This window comes from Ictidomys tridecemlineatus, chromosome 12, assembly GCF_052094955.1.
Source record: "Ictidomys tridecemlineatus isolate mIctTri1 chromosome 12, mIctTri1.hap1, whole genome shotgun sequence".
Classification (NCBI taxonomy): Eukaryota; Metazoa; Chordata; class Mammalia; order Rodentia; family Sciuridae; genus Ictidomys; species Ictidomys tridecemlineatus.
This window is the reverse complement of record NC_135488.1, coordinates 54,599,916-54,615,561: the sequence shown is the minus strand read 5'-3', so window position 1 is coordinate 54,615,561 and position 15,646 is coordinate 54,599,916. Positions and strand designations below refer to the sequence as shown.

Sequence of the window (15,646 nt, the reverse complement as noted above, 5' to 3'; positions counted from 1 at the left end):
GCTCACGTTACATTACTTTTTTTTATAAGTTTATATCATAAAACAAAGCATTTCTAAATTGTCAATCTATCTTGCTGTTCAGACATAAAGAATGACCATGCTAGGATAATGAAGCAGAAAGAATCAGGTCTGGCTACCAGCCCTGGCTAATACTACTAACTTCTCTGTGACTTTAAATAAAAATCTATCTGAGGTTACTTCCCTTTGGCATAGGGTTTATTTCATTATTTAGGGTAGCTGTGTGGATTAATTGAGAGAAAACATAGTAAGTAACTGGAAAAAGAGCTGATAGAAAGCAGGTGTTCCAAGAATGTACTTTCAAAGGGACAAGTAGTGAATATTCATTAACATTTTTCTAAAATTCTAAATTAATAGTAAACATGCAAGAGTTGGCACTGGGTAGGGTCTGAGACAGTTTTTCTTTGGATCTAATAACTATACTTATTCATGAAACTAAAAAATCTAATCATTTACTTTCTGGGAAAGACTGTCTGTTGTCATCTCTTGTGCTTCCCCCCTACCCTAATATATCTTCACTGTTTTGTTCTTTTTTTGCTATTCTGAAATGCCTCCTCCTACCCACCTTAATGTCTTGAAGATGCTCTCCAGTTCTTTTCTACAAAATCTCTGTTGACCACAGATTTACTGTAGATCCTTTATTCACTTTTTTTCTTGTGCTACCTGGGAGATAGTCTATCACTCCAGGAGGAATTAGTGAAACCACAGTTAGTGAATGAGGGGGAGGTCATTGGTGTTGCTAGGGAAGTGTATGTGAATCCTGCTCTCTAGGCACCTGTCCATGAGTCAGGGCACCTTGGACTCTGTGGCTCTCTAAGTACAGGAGTGTAAATCATGCTAATTTGGACTTAGGTACAGAGACCATATAAGATTTAGCCATCAGTTTGCATTTTCGCAGGTAGAGACTTTTTCTAAAGCTGTATACATTCACAGAAGACAAACTTTTATTTTTTGGCTTTAGATTGTTTATTGGAAAATGTTTAGGTAAACTTTTGTTGAATTTCATGTTTAATTCTATACTATATTTTCTGTCTCTATGTATATACACATAGAGAATTTTAATGAATATATAGAGATAGATAATTTTAGATATGCATTTATATATTATATGTAAATGAAATGTACCAAATTATACAATGCCTACCTTACTTAGGTATACCTTAATGAATCATATACATTTATGTATGTACATATATATATATATACACATATATATAATTGTAATACACTAATTAAAATAGAAATACTAATTTTAGAAGGGGGGTCAGTAGAGCAGGTGAATGCTGAGGAGGAGGAGGGGAGGGAAAGGAAAGGTGCTAAGGAATGAGATTGATCAAATCATGCTATATGAATGTATGAATGTAGCATAATGAATCCCACTGTTATGTATAATTATAATCTATCAAGGGAAAAAAATAAGAAAAGGTAAACAATGTTTATCTCTTTAAAGAGAGACTGATAAATAGAATGGTGGTTAGAACAAGAACAAAAATGTAAGACTCCATGCCACATGTTATACTTTGAGTTTATAACTGTGGGTTAAAAAAAAAATTCTTTGGCTATAAAAAGTGAGTCAGTTTTAAATAGTCTAATTAGGCAATCAGTTGTGTTGCTTATCTGCATTCACAAAGAGCAAATGGAAAACCGGAAGTGACTACATGTTGCTTAATTAGTCCAATTAAACACCTGCCTAAGGCTTCCTGGCTTAGCAAAGCCCCCACTTCTTGAAATCACTAGTACATTGCTAAAAATATAACTTCAACATGAAAATTTTAATTTGAAAAGTTGTGAAACTATTTTCCACATTCTGTATGAAAAATTTAAAGTAAAAACTTTTGAATTTTGTTGCTTGCAGCAAAGAGATTAGACTTTGCAATTAAGCTCATTTAATGGTACCGAAAGATATTCACTTTTGAAGCTAATAAAAATATGGTAGAAATTAGGTGGATATCTAAGGAAAATTTTGATCTGTGTTGAGAAATATCATAGAATTTCTGAGTAAAATATGAGCATTCCTGGATTCAACAGGATTCCTCATGAGTCCCAGAGTAACTTCAGCTAAGCAATCTGAATTACCTAGAAAGATCACAGATGGGGATTTCTAATATTCCTTTTTTTAACCTGTCTAAATTTTGACATGATAAAATTAATTGTTAAATTAATGTGGTCAGACTAATTTTAGTCTCTCTCAGTGGATAAATTTTAGATATTTGTATATAAAATTCATGAACCAGAAGTCAAGAATTTTACTTAATTCCTGTATAAAATATGAGTTTGAAGTAACTTAGAAATAGTTTTTAAATTATACCTGAAAAAGATAATGCAGATTAAGTGACTTCAATAGTACACTGCTAACAATTGGCTAGTTTGGGACTCAAGTTCAAATATTCTGACCCCATGTCCAGGACCTTTTCCCTGTCAAGATTATGGTTTTGTATTCAGTATTGTTTTAAAGCACAAAGCTTAAGTGCTTTAAGTAAAGTCTTATAGGTAAACCTCGTCACATCCCTATGAGGTGTATATTATCCATCCTCATTTTTCAAAATGGAAACTAAATCCCATATTCAGTTATTTCTAACACAGATGAGAAATTGTAGGCTCCAAAACCTTTATTCTGTCCCCACTCCAAAACTACTTCCTTTTACTGACATTTCACTTTGCAGTATTGAAAACTTCAGTACAGCTCATCCAGGACCCTTTCTACAATTTCAAAAAATGCTAATACCAGTTTTAAAGAGTAATAATATCCCGAATTAGAAAATGAGCTGCTTTCCTTTTTGTGAATTGTCCAAATAAAGGTTCACAAGAAGAATCTTGACAAGCATAATTACAACCTGCTCATTTTCCCCTTTATTTCATCAACAATTCCCTAGAAGCTTCTGAGACGTAATGCTTAAGGAACGCAGCTTGACAGTGTGGCTGTGCATTCAGGTGGAAAGTGGGTGTTCTCTCTGTAAAGATGACCCTGCAGTAAAATGTCAATGTGATCTTTTCTCAAGTCATTGGCATTTTACTAGCAGTTTGTAGTTTAATGGGAGAACAATAACGTACACTTACATATAAAAATAAGAAAATGTCAGTAGATGATGTAATTATTTCTTTGAAAAACAAGGGAGTCATGTATAGTCTAATGAAATTTTGCAGCCACATCAGTTTTCTTGCCATAAAAACCCTTGCTTTGGTTTTAGAAATTTGTATGGGAATATGTACAAGGCACGTAGGTGTTGACCATTATTATAAGGTAAGTTATTTTAAGGTGATATGCTACATGTGTCAAATGAATTAAAGCCAGAATTATTGTTCTTCAACAGGCTTTTTGACTTCTGACAGGCAAATTTCTCACTGCTTTCATGACTGCGAAATTTTCTCATTCTCAAATACATGTGTGTAATTGGGCTTTTCTGAAAGTACTTAGAATTTAGAATTCTATTGAGGGAAGAGCACGGTGTCATTGTTAATCATGATTTATTTTGATTCTAAAGTAGAAACCAACAACAGAAAGAACGAGATTTTAGTGGGATCTTCTGCCTTTTGGGAAGAGAATATATATATTTGGTAGATCTTAGTAGAATACACACACACACACACACACACACACACACATATTTGGTAGATTTTAGTAGTATTTTTTATTAAATGTACCCACCTGTGTTTTCCAAATGTCATTTACTCTGTATGAAATAGTAATGTGAACACTATTCCAAAAAATTCTAAAGGATTACATATGACTTTTCATTTTAATATTAGTTCCAGATATATTTTCTTTTTTCTGTTTATTAAGATCTAATCATCATTAACAGAATTTCCAAAAGGTAGTTTGAAATTTGCTTTTTATGTATTTATTTATTTATTTTCTGTACTGGGAATTGAACTCAGGGCTCTGTATCATGAGGTGTTCTACCAGGGGCACTTTAATACCAAGCTACACCCTGACCTCTTTTATTTTTTTTTTTAATTGAGGCAGAATCTCCGTAAGATGCTGAGGCTGACCTTGAACCCATGATCCTCCTGCATCAGCCTCCTGAGTTGCTAAGATTATAGGTACATGCAACCATATCTGGCAAATGTTATATGTTAATATATCCTACAAGATTTGAGGAAAAATGTCTTAGAAATATATGTCAGATGACAAAACATAAAACTCAAACTTAAATTAGCACAGGTCACACACACACACACACACACACACACACACACACACACACACACACACGGAAATTAAAACATAGGATATAGAGAGAGAAAGAGATAGGATAAATTTAATTCCTACCACAAAAAGTGAGAAAACAAATCATTTATGTTAGATTAGATAGGGTTTATATGTGTGCTTTTTCTGGTAAAGAGCTTCTGTCCATAAATTTAAGACATTATATAAGAATAAAACAAATTAGTGGGGCATGGTGGCACACACACCTAGTCCTAGCAATTTGGGAGGTCGAGGCAGGAGGATTGCAAGTTCGAAACCAGCTTCAGCAAATTAGCAAGGCCCAAAGCCACTTGGTGAGACCCTGTCTCAAAATAAAATAAAAGAAGTCTGGGAATATGGCATAGTGGTTAAGCACTTCTGGGTTCAATTCCTGATACCAAAAAAAAAAAAAATAGTTTGTTATCCTCTATTTTGTTGTTATCCTAAGATTATCATGATTTAGGATAAAATTTTCTAGTCCATATTACAATTTGTTTTGTTTATAAGGTTGTTGTTAGGTTTCTTTGTTTTGGACTTACTACTTTTCAAATTTACCTCTACCCCAAACTCCATACAATCAAACTATTGACCTTGGCAAAACAAATAAGAATAGACAGGGTCTGGAGATGAAGCAAATGAATTACTCACACTGCAACAAGTAAATTTCATTGGTGGTTTAGGCTTGTTTATTAGAAATGTCATCCCTAGGACTCTGTATCACTTGCCATCTCTAGTTTTAAAAATATTGTCCATCTGTTTCTAAATAACTTTTCTGATTCTTCAAATGCATTTTTCTTTACTCAGTATTGAAATTGATTGACAACCTCACAAAGTTCCGTAATGCAAGTCTAAGAGATAATGAAAGGTGTAGAAGCTTATGACCAACTGCTGACGTCTTTCTGCTGAAGGGTGGCTGTTCACTTACACCTAGGATTTTTAACTTATCATTTTGGCCCAAAGAAAGTAAAATGTAAGATTCTTGTGACCCAAAAGAAATAGAAGATGCATGGTTGGCAGGGGGTTTTGTAAGGGTTTCAGTGGGGGGAAGTCTGGCTGATAGTGAGGTACATCTGGGCTGGATGTTCTAAGTGAAATATTCTGACATTAGGGATATCATAAAGTATTTAGCAACGGGTCTTTTATGTGCTCTTAAACTGAAAAATAAAGGAGGAAAAATAGTTATCCAATGAATTTACTCTAACCCTGTTTGCTACCAAATATGGTTTACTATTTAAGACTTAAAGATTCAGATAAAATTCTCCCAGTCAGCAGAAATCAAACATATTCCCTTCTTAAATCACATAAGAAAGAATAAAACAAGAAATATCCACAAAGAAAACTTAAAATGCATCTTTATATACATAGTGGATTATATAGATAATGGTTATATTTACTTAAATTTATAGACTTATTGTATAATATCTATTTAATGTCACAGTTTACTAAGAGTATTGCATTAGCTTTCTGTTACTGGAATAAAATAAATCATAAAGAGAAAAGGTTTACTTTTGCTTCTATGTTTTGGAGCAAAACAGTCCATGGTTGATTGGCCCCACTGCTTCTGGGCCTGTGTGGATGGAGCACATCATGGAGGGGAGCATGTGTTGGAGAAAGGTCGCTCACCTCCTGGCCAGCATGCAAAAGAGCAAAAGAGGAAGAGAGATAAAGTAAAGGGCCAGGCTCTGAGGATTCCTTTCAATGTCTCCTAATGAATGCCCTTATTGACCTCCCAGTAGGATCCACTTTTCCAACATTGTACCACCTCCCAATAATGTCATTCTAGGGATTGAGTCCCCGACATATGGACCTTGGAGAACATTCAGGATCTAAACTATAGCAGGCACAAACTAGTTCTTTGAAATTTCATATTTAATAATTCTTACATTCAGTATTTGGATATTTACCTTAAGAAAAAGAACTGCATTTTGACTTAAATAAATTTGTGATCTTTGTCTCTATATTGTAGAAAAGGAAAACGATTTTTCTGTAAGAGAACCATTAAGTGACAATCAGGTTATTCTTAGGATATTGAAGAGAATGGTGCCCCCAGAAGATATAAGAACAAGGGCTTGACTTTTAAAAATTTCCTTATAAGGAAAGTGGAAACACACACCCATCAATTCATTTGGGAAAAAAAAATTTGTGCAAAAATTACTTATCAAGTGTTAAATTGGTACCCAGAACTCTACCTACAAAGTGTTTTAATAGAAATATTATGATAATAATCTGAAACAATAAAAAACAAAAAAAGTTTGTACATGTTACACACACACACACACACACACACACACACACACACACACAAATGGAATGTGTTATTTTCCAAATGAGCACACATTCTTGAACCAGTAATATACTACATACCTTATATAATATACATAAAATACATGTTTAAAAAGAATTACATAAACTTTTAAAAACAATATTCAGTTTATTACCTTTAAGCAATATACCCATGACTTAATATTTTCCTGCTATAATGGATCAGTCTCAAACTCAGAGTCTTAACAAAATAGAAGTTTTCTTCTTACTACCTAATATCCAGATTGGTCTTTTAGATCTATGGGTCATATTCCTCTAATGGAAAATTTAGGAACTAAGACCCTGTTAGTCATTTTTTCATCACTGTGACCAAAAGACCTGACCATAACCACTTAGTGGACAAAAAGGTTTTTTTTGCTTCAGGGTTTCAGAGATTGATTCTATGGTAAGTAGGCTCCATTGCTCTGTACTAATTCTGTTATGGTAGAATATCACAGTGTGGAAGGGTCTGGTGGAGGAAATCTGCTCAGTTCATGGCAACTGGGAGAGAGAGAGAGAGAGAGAGATCAAAGACAAAATATATATAATCCTCAAGGTCATGGCCCCGGTGGCCTACTTCTTCCAGCCATGTGGCACGTGCCTAGATTTACCATCCAGTAACCCATTCAGATTATTAACCATTAAATGAGTGAATACACTGATTAGGAAACATTTCTCATAATTTAATCACGGCACCTCTGAACAATCCTGCATTGTTGCATGAGCTACTGGGGGGATACTTCATAACCAAACCATTACAAGCCCCATCTAATCTGTGGCTTCATCCTCTTCCAGACCTGCCTTATAAGATTGCCAGCTTAAGGACAAAACATGGAGGATGGTCTTAATGGAACAATTTGAGAGGAGCACACATTCCTGATGCTCACATTCCATTGGCTAGAATTCATCTGCTGTCTAAATTAACTCTAAATAAGACTGGAAATAAATCTTAACGTGGTACGCAGAGGAAAAAAATGGATTACTAGCACCCAGTAGTCTTCTCTGCTAACAGTAATAGAAATAATAAAAAAGCTTACTAATCACATTAAATAGATAGATAAATAAATAAATAAATAAAAATTTCTGGATGCTTACTTTTTTAAAGTTTTGCAGATCACATTTCTTTTATATTATCATTAGCTAATACATCAGTGAAACTGCCATGAGAGCCTCTGTTAGTAATGATGGAACTAAATGTAAATTTCAACTTCTCAGCTATTATTAGTTTTTTTTTTCTTTATATTTGACAAAGAACTTGAGTAGGGGGAGTATCAGCTATGTATTTTCTTATGGTTAATATATGCATGTTTTTAGTACTATTTTCAATTTCGATTTCTTTGCAGGAGTCTTTTAACATTGCTCTTTTGTTTTGTAAAGATGTGTGTGTGTGTGTGTGTGTGTGTGTGAAAGAAAATGTGTAAACCAGATATTATAATCCTTAAACCTACTTCACCAGGTAATACATTAAAGTATACAGTCACCAATGCAAATTTTTAATTTGGGGATCCTTACCCCTTCTTTCAACTTGCCTTATCATATGGGATATTTGACCTTCTGATGTATTGATGGTGTGACGGTACTGGCGTAAGTCCTCATATGACTTATATAGTCATTTCTCTTTCTTATATTTTGATACAAAAACCACTCTAGAGTCCCTATGGTTTTCTCGAATTCCACTGATTGCCTCATAACTTCCCAAAGAGTACATGCACCAGGTGTTGCAGTTCGCAGACGGTAAAGAAGGAAAATATCGAACCCCTGCCCTTGCCAATCAAAGGCTGCAGACAAAAGAGGGTAATTTTTAGGGCAGTGGGAGTTTAGGTCCACTAAATTCATTAACATAGTGTTGATTAAAGAGTACTTCTTGTTTAGTCTGGTTTCAGATGTGTTTCTACTTTTTCTTAGAAGAGTCTTAGTTTATTTTGTTTCATTTTACTAAATATAAAGTAGTGAATCTTTTTTTTTTAATAAGGTTGAATCTTTAATTTTCAGGAGCACTTAACAGAGCTTGGGCTTTCTCAGATGGGCACAACTGGTTAAAATATTTAGGAATTTTAAAAAGAGATGCATTTCTACCCATTTCATATTCCCAGTACTAAGCAGCTTCCTTCAGTGAATGCCTGACATTACCTTATGTATCATATAACAACACTGCAGTCAGCACTAACCGTATGTTCTACAGCACCCATATAACTGAACAACTCCTATTGCCTGGTGTAATATGGTAAACATGGTAGCACTATACAATTATCCATTTTGTAGTGATTCTGCTGTAATCACACCTGTTTATTTAGATATGTTTAGGTACACAAATACTTACAACTTTTTTTTACAATTGCTACAGTAATTTGTATAGAAACATGTACAGTTTGTAGCCTAGAAGCAATGCACTATAACATACAGACTAACAGGGACCACAGCTTTGGGTTGAGCTGTTTTGAAGTCAGTGCAAAACAGAAACATCTTTACAATATCAACTCTTCCTGTCCAAGAATGGGATGGTGTGTGTCTCCATTGCTCAGGTCATCCCTTATGTTTTTCACCAAAATATTGTCATTTTCTCCATACAACATTGTATGTGTTGTGTTATGGTCATCTCTAGTTTATCAGCTCTTGGTTATTGTGTATGACATATTTAAAACTACATTTCTATAGTTGGTCACTGCTCTTCTATTAGATTTTAATTGTTTATCTAGTATTTAGCCTTCTTGTCCTTTGCTCTTAGAGTAGTTCTAATTGTTTTTTAATCTTTTTTGTTTTTAAATATTCTTAAGAACCTTTTTTAAATTTTCCTTTCAGTTTCAGGGATGGTACACATGGGCAATTTACCATTGAGCTACATCTCCAGCCCTTTCTAAAAAATTTTTATTTTGACATAGGGTGTTGCTAAATTGCTGAGGCTGGCCTTGAACTTGTGATCCTCTTGCCTCAGCCTCTCAAGTAACTGGGATTACAGGTGAGCACTCCTGTGCCCATTGAAAATCTTATTTTCTATAAGCCATAAAGTAATTTAATGTTGACTTTTCTAATAATTTGTATCTCTTCTTTTTTTTTCTTTTTCTTTTCTAACATATTGATTTTGTCTCCCAATAAAACACTGAAAAGCAGTGTGGAGTGTTGGCAATTATTTCCTTGTTCTAAACCCATGAAGGCATTAACCTTTTGGAGCCCTATCAACCTTCTTTCCTTTCTCTTCTCTCTTCTCCCTTCATGTTCTTCCACCCATAAGTAATTAAGTTCTTTCACTCAAAGAAGTTTGAGTTGATTTTCTGTTTTAGAAGTAATCACGTTTTTCATAGGAACTTCCTGGAAATGTTCCATGTTTATTTTCCCTCACATAACAGATACTTTACAGCGGCTTGTTATTAAGAAAATTACTTATATTATGCTTGATATAAAAATGCCCCACGAGATAACAGAATAATCGAAGTGTGTTTGGCTCTACAGAAGAGAAGCCTGTGACATAGTCATTTGACTATTTTGGTACCTTTGCTATCAGATTCTACTTCTTTAAATTGTCAGTATGCCTGAAACTAACAGCTTCCTCCTCCCTCAGTATTTTTTCTAATTTGAGAAGTCAAAAAAATGATTCCCAAACTCAGAATGATGTATACCATGAGAATAAATCAGATATAACTAAAAATAGAGAGTGTTTTCCTCTGATATAAAGTGTACAGCCTAAGTTGGGAGTTTAGATGACAGCTGCATTCGCACGGAGGGCACATACACTTCTTTCCAGGTACGGGGGAGATGTGGGTCCTGGAACAGTAGCATGTTAATGTGTTAGACTAAATCCTCATTAAGGAGCACCCTCAGAAAAGCAACCTCGGAGACAAGCTTTGCCTCATAATGAATGATTGCTTCTCGTGGGTGGAACTGAATATACTACAGTGTGTTCCTCATTGCATACGTATTTTACAGAAAAAAAAAAAACCACATTATCTGACATTTTTATTTTAATGACTCTAGCTTTATTTTTTGTTTTTGTCTAGTGCGTATACTTAAATGTCCTTATAGAGTGTTTATTTAATCCCATATATTTAATTACTTAGTAATCAAAAGAGAGCTGAATATGACAGCTCTCCAAACTGCAACATCCACTCCTTAAGTACTGGTTCTACCTGTATGCATCGCCTGAGTGTGTATTTATTGAATGCTTTAGTTTTCTTTTGGTGTTATCTCTTTCCCCGTGAACTGACTGGACATTAATTGTGACTTTGACTAATGGCTTTGCTTGCTCTGGGCTTTGGAGTAAACATCAGAAGCTACAGCATTGGGAACTTTTCTGTGGACTGCCTTTCTTGATAACCTCCAAAAGAAGTCTTTACTGTGCTAACCAGGATAAATGTCAATGAAAATAAACCACAGAACCCACATTCTTTTGAGGCCGATTTAAAAAAAAAAAAATACAGCAGTAAACAAGACTGGCAACTTTTGCTGATCAGAAAATGGAGCCGATGTGTTCATTTTCTTTCCAAACTTCTCCCTGGTAAGGAATTAAAAGTTCAGAAATATATATATGTAAATATATATAAAAGGAGATAACAAGTTGTTTGAAAGATGCTAAAAGCTTTGTTAGCAAATTAAGTTGCTCTAGATTTAGTGCTAAAAGAAGTTTGGCAGTTGAGATGTGTGTTCAAATTATGATACTTGGAAAAAGAAGTGATAATAAATGCAAATCTAATTTGGATTCTGGAAACTTTAGCTGATTAACTAAAGATGGAGCCGAAATCATTTAATCCCCTCACATTAAATTTACCATTTTATTTTTATAAATTGAAATCAGAGATAGATACCCAAACTCAAAAGTCCTAGGGAAAAAACATATAAGCACTGGCCATTGACCCCTGCCCATTTATGAGTTGCTCATTCACCTCTGCCCAGAATTACATGGCTCAGGACAGGAGATTGCTTTTTCTTCCTTGGTGCTCGGAGGTAGTTCCACGTGTGCTTTTGATTTCTTGCCTGCTTGAGGCTGGTTACTCCAAGAAACAGCATACTTGTCCATCTGTGGAAATACAACCTTGAGACAACTGGAGATTTTGAGTTACTGGCCAGTCTCCACTTTCTACTTACTCACCTACTTTTAGTTTCTACAGGAAACAAATAAGGGCCGCTTAATCTATATGCTAATCCATACAGTCCTACACTTTTGCTGATGAGGTTATGTGATGAGGCTATCTGATGTGCACTCGTGGTTTAATAACTAAATCCCATGATCTCATAAACATGGAATATTAAGAAATTAAGATGACAGCACACGTTTCCCGACAGTTTTTGCAGAGTGGTTTTACAGCTTCCCTTTTATATTTAAGGTGACGACACTTGTCAACACAAGCAACAAAGGCCCATCTGGTAAAAAGAAAGGGAGGTCAAAGAAAGCCCATGTACTGGCCGCATCTGTAGAGCAAGCTACTCAGAACTTCCTGGAAAAGGGTGAACAGATCGCTAAGGAGAGTCAAGATCTCAAAGAAGAGTTGGTGGCCGCTGTAGAGGATGTGCGCAAACAAGGTAGGCAGAATCTCGGTGATAAGAGGGATCATGTGGATTTTTTTCTTTGGGAACGATGGATACACAAAGGCGTAGTTTTATCTTTTCCCTCCATGTGTACACTATTTTCAGTGTTGGCTGGAACTAGGTGTATACACAAAGACATTTTGTTGTTGTTGTTGGTATAGTTTAGCACAGCTACAAATAGTCCGTGTCTGCTGTTTCTTCAGAATATTTTAATTGTTCTTCGTTGGTAGATGAAAACAAACTCATTGTGAAATTCAGACTTTAAGGAGGAGGGTTAAAAGGACTTATACTTATTGAGTCACTAAAAACCCAGGATTTTAAGGATAATGAGTGAGAAGAATGTAGAATGATATAAGATTATTATTGAATGATATAAGATTTACAAATTTATACTTTCAGTTTGTAGCTTTTCTCACACATCTAGTTACTTATCATATTATATATTCAGCTTTTTAAATTTTTTATTTGTAGTAAAATAGACATAGTCTAAAATTTATCATCTTAACTATTTTTAAGTTTACAGTTCAATATGTTATGTATATTCACATCTTGGAGAAACTAATCTCCAGAAGTTTTTCATCTTGTAAAAGTGAAACTCGGTGTATATTTAAAAAGTTCCCATATCCCCATTCCCCCAAGTTCCTGGAAACCAACACTCCACTTTTTTTAAATTCTATGAGTTTGACTACTTCTGCTACTTCATAGAATTGTAATCCTATGGTGTAAGTCTTTTTGTGTCTGGATTGTTTCATTAGTGTAATGTCTTTGAGGTCAGTAGATGGTGTGGAGTATGTCAGGATTGTCTTCCTTTTATGGATGAATAATATTGCATTACATGTATGTACCACAATTTTTTTTACCCACTTGTACATACATGGACCTTTTTGTTTGTTCAACTCTTTTGCTATGAACCTGAATATATAAATTTCTTTGATTCTCTTCTTTTAGTTTTCTTGAATATGTGCCCACAAGTGGTAGTGTTGGATCATATGGTAATTACATTTTAAGTCTGAGGAACCTTCATGCTCTTTTTTCAAAATGGCTCCACCACTATATACTCCCATTAATAGCATAGAAGACCTCTGATTTCTGCCTTGTCTTTGCCAGCATTTGTTTTTCTTTTCATTTCTTTCTTTCTTTTTTTTTAATAGTCACCATCATAATTGGTGGGAAGTCATATTCCATTATGGATTTTATTTATATTTCCCTAACTATTAATCATGTTGACCATTTTTTCATATGGTTGTGAACCGTGTATTTTCTTAGGAGAATTGTCTCTTCAACAACTTTGCCTGTTTCTTAAGTTATTTGGTTTTGCTGTTATTATTCTTGCGTTGTAGCAATTCCTTGTGTATTCTGGGTATTAACACCTTATCAGATATGGATTTGCACATATTTTCTTTATTCCATAGGTTGCCTTTTTCAGTCGACTTTATCACTTGAAAAAGTTTTTAAATTTTTATACAGTCCTACATGGCATTGTTAGTTGAAAGTTCTAAGAACCCTGAAATCAGAATGGACACCTAATCTCCAGCTTGGCTTCCCTCTGCATTTCTTATCTCCATGGACCCCGTGCATATCTATCCAGTTGCATATTGCAGAAGCCTTGGTGTCATTTTTGTTGATTCCCTTTCCTTTCACAGATGGTCTATTATAAATTATCATGCATTTCAACTCCCAAATATGTGTTTTTTAGACTACTTTCTATCTTGTTTATTCAAAAATGCCATGTTTTTACCTGTCGCAAGGACTTTTTGTGTGCTGTCTTCTTTCAAACAGTTAAGGATGAATCATTGTGCACAGTTCAAAGAAAACCTTCCCAAGCAAGTTTTCTCTGACAACCCTGTCATACTTTTTCATGAATCTTTTCATTGTTTTTGTCTTTTCAAAAGGTAATTAATCACTTGTAAGATGACATTGTTCCTAGCCACACTATAAATTAATAGAGACTCTCTGTCTTTTGCTGTTTGTTGATTTATAATGCTTAGCTCTCCTAAGATTTCATTAAATACTTGTTGAATGAATGAATAGATGGGAGGATGGCTGTTCTTTTCCCATTCTTCTTGCAACCCTACTACTTTTTAAATTCACAACTGAATGTTTAGTACCCAGTGTAACAATCCTTCTTCCACACCAACATTACCTGTTCTTCATGTTGCCATTTTCTTCCCCATTTTCTTCTTCTCCATAAAAGTTAATTTCATAAATTTAAATAGTTATTTTAATTTGAAATGTTAAATGTCCCATATTTCATCTACTGTGAACAGAATACATTTGTATATGTGTTTTGGCAATGTGAAAACTTCTAAGTTTTCAAGTGCATTTGAAAATTGGTATTCCTTATGAACTGCAGATGGGCAGCTGTTCATTTTCGTGCATGTGGAACCCTGGATATTTTGTTGTTCTTTTCTTTTGTTATTTTTTTACATTGACTGACACAATAAAGTACACATACTTAAAATATATACTTTGTTGAGTCTTGACAACTGTATATACCCGTGAAATCATTACTGCAATCAGGATAGTGAACATATCTATAGCTGGGAGAGGGTGTTTGACTTTTCTCTCGCCTTGTTCTTAAAACATTTTCTTTTTTGGGTGATAAGTTTCCACATCTAGTTTTCTCAGGACCCTTGTAGGTTTTCCTTCTTTCTCTTCCAAGTTAATTTTCACACATTTTTAGAAATTAACATTTTAGTTTTCTTGAAGCTTATATGAAATGGTGTTTTGTGGCTATAATAACCAAATAGTTGTCAGCTAGACTAGAGTTATTAGAGTAAGGAATTTGTACAAATGCTAATTTGAGCAGCTTATAATGGTTGTTCTCCTAGAGAATTCCTCTCTGTATTTCTTGCCACAGACAAATGAAGCTTCTGAAATGATGGCTTTATATAACCTGTAGAAAGCTCAATTGCCATGTATTCTCTTCTCTGAATAATGTCAAATTCAAGAAAACATTAATATGCAAAATAGAAACTCTATTTTTGCCATCAGCCTTTAGAACTCTCTTTTCCTGTTTCTCTCACTCTCCTGAATCTCCTGTACACCTCAGGTGCTTATTTCACGGGAGACCCATCTCTTTTCCCTGATAGAAGGTCCTCGGTTTCCTGTTCAGTTCTGTGCCCACAGTCTCTCATTTCTTTATTTGCCTTCTCTTGTAATCTCCTTGGCCTCTCTGCCTAGCTTTGCTCAGTCTTCCTGTTTGCCCATTACCCATGTTACTCACATGTGAGAGCCTGAGTTTGTTTTCAGAAGACACTTAGGAAGGAAGGAACTTGAGGGGAGAGATGTGGACTAGGGCTGGGTATTTAGTTATCAGAAATGTTAGAACCTATTATCTTTCCTTATACTATAGAAATCTGTTTGCTGATATGGAAGATGATATTCAGAAATTATGGAAACATTTACATTTAGAAACATTAGCCTCCTTTAACCATGCCTTCCTCAACATCCATTCATTTAATAAATAAATCATATTAGCTTGGAAGTTCAATCTATTAGTTTCACTTTCACTTTCCCATTCCAGGGCCTCAAGCATGCTAGGCAGGTATACCACCCCCACCCATCCTTGTTTATGCTTTTTTAAATGATCAAAGAGTATTATTATTTTTTTTAAGTTTCAGC

General features: G+C 34.6%; 1 protein-coding gene across 2 annotated transcripts in view; it reads left to right on the top strand.

The window, feature by feature from the left end:
• Window positions 1–15,646, top strand: part of Ctnna2 (catenin alpha 2) — a 1,061,169-nt gene that overhangs the window by 216,932 nt on the left and 828,591 nt on the right. For both annotated transcript variants that reach the window (XM_078028938.1, XM_078028939.1), the window contains exon 3: window positions 11,821–12,016. In XM_078028938.1, coding sequence (XP_077885064.1) covers window positions 11,821–12,016 — 196 coding nt within the window. The remainder of the gene's footprint in view (window positions 1–11,820; window positions 12,017–15,646) is intronic.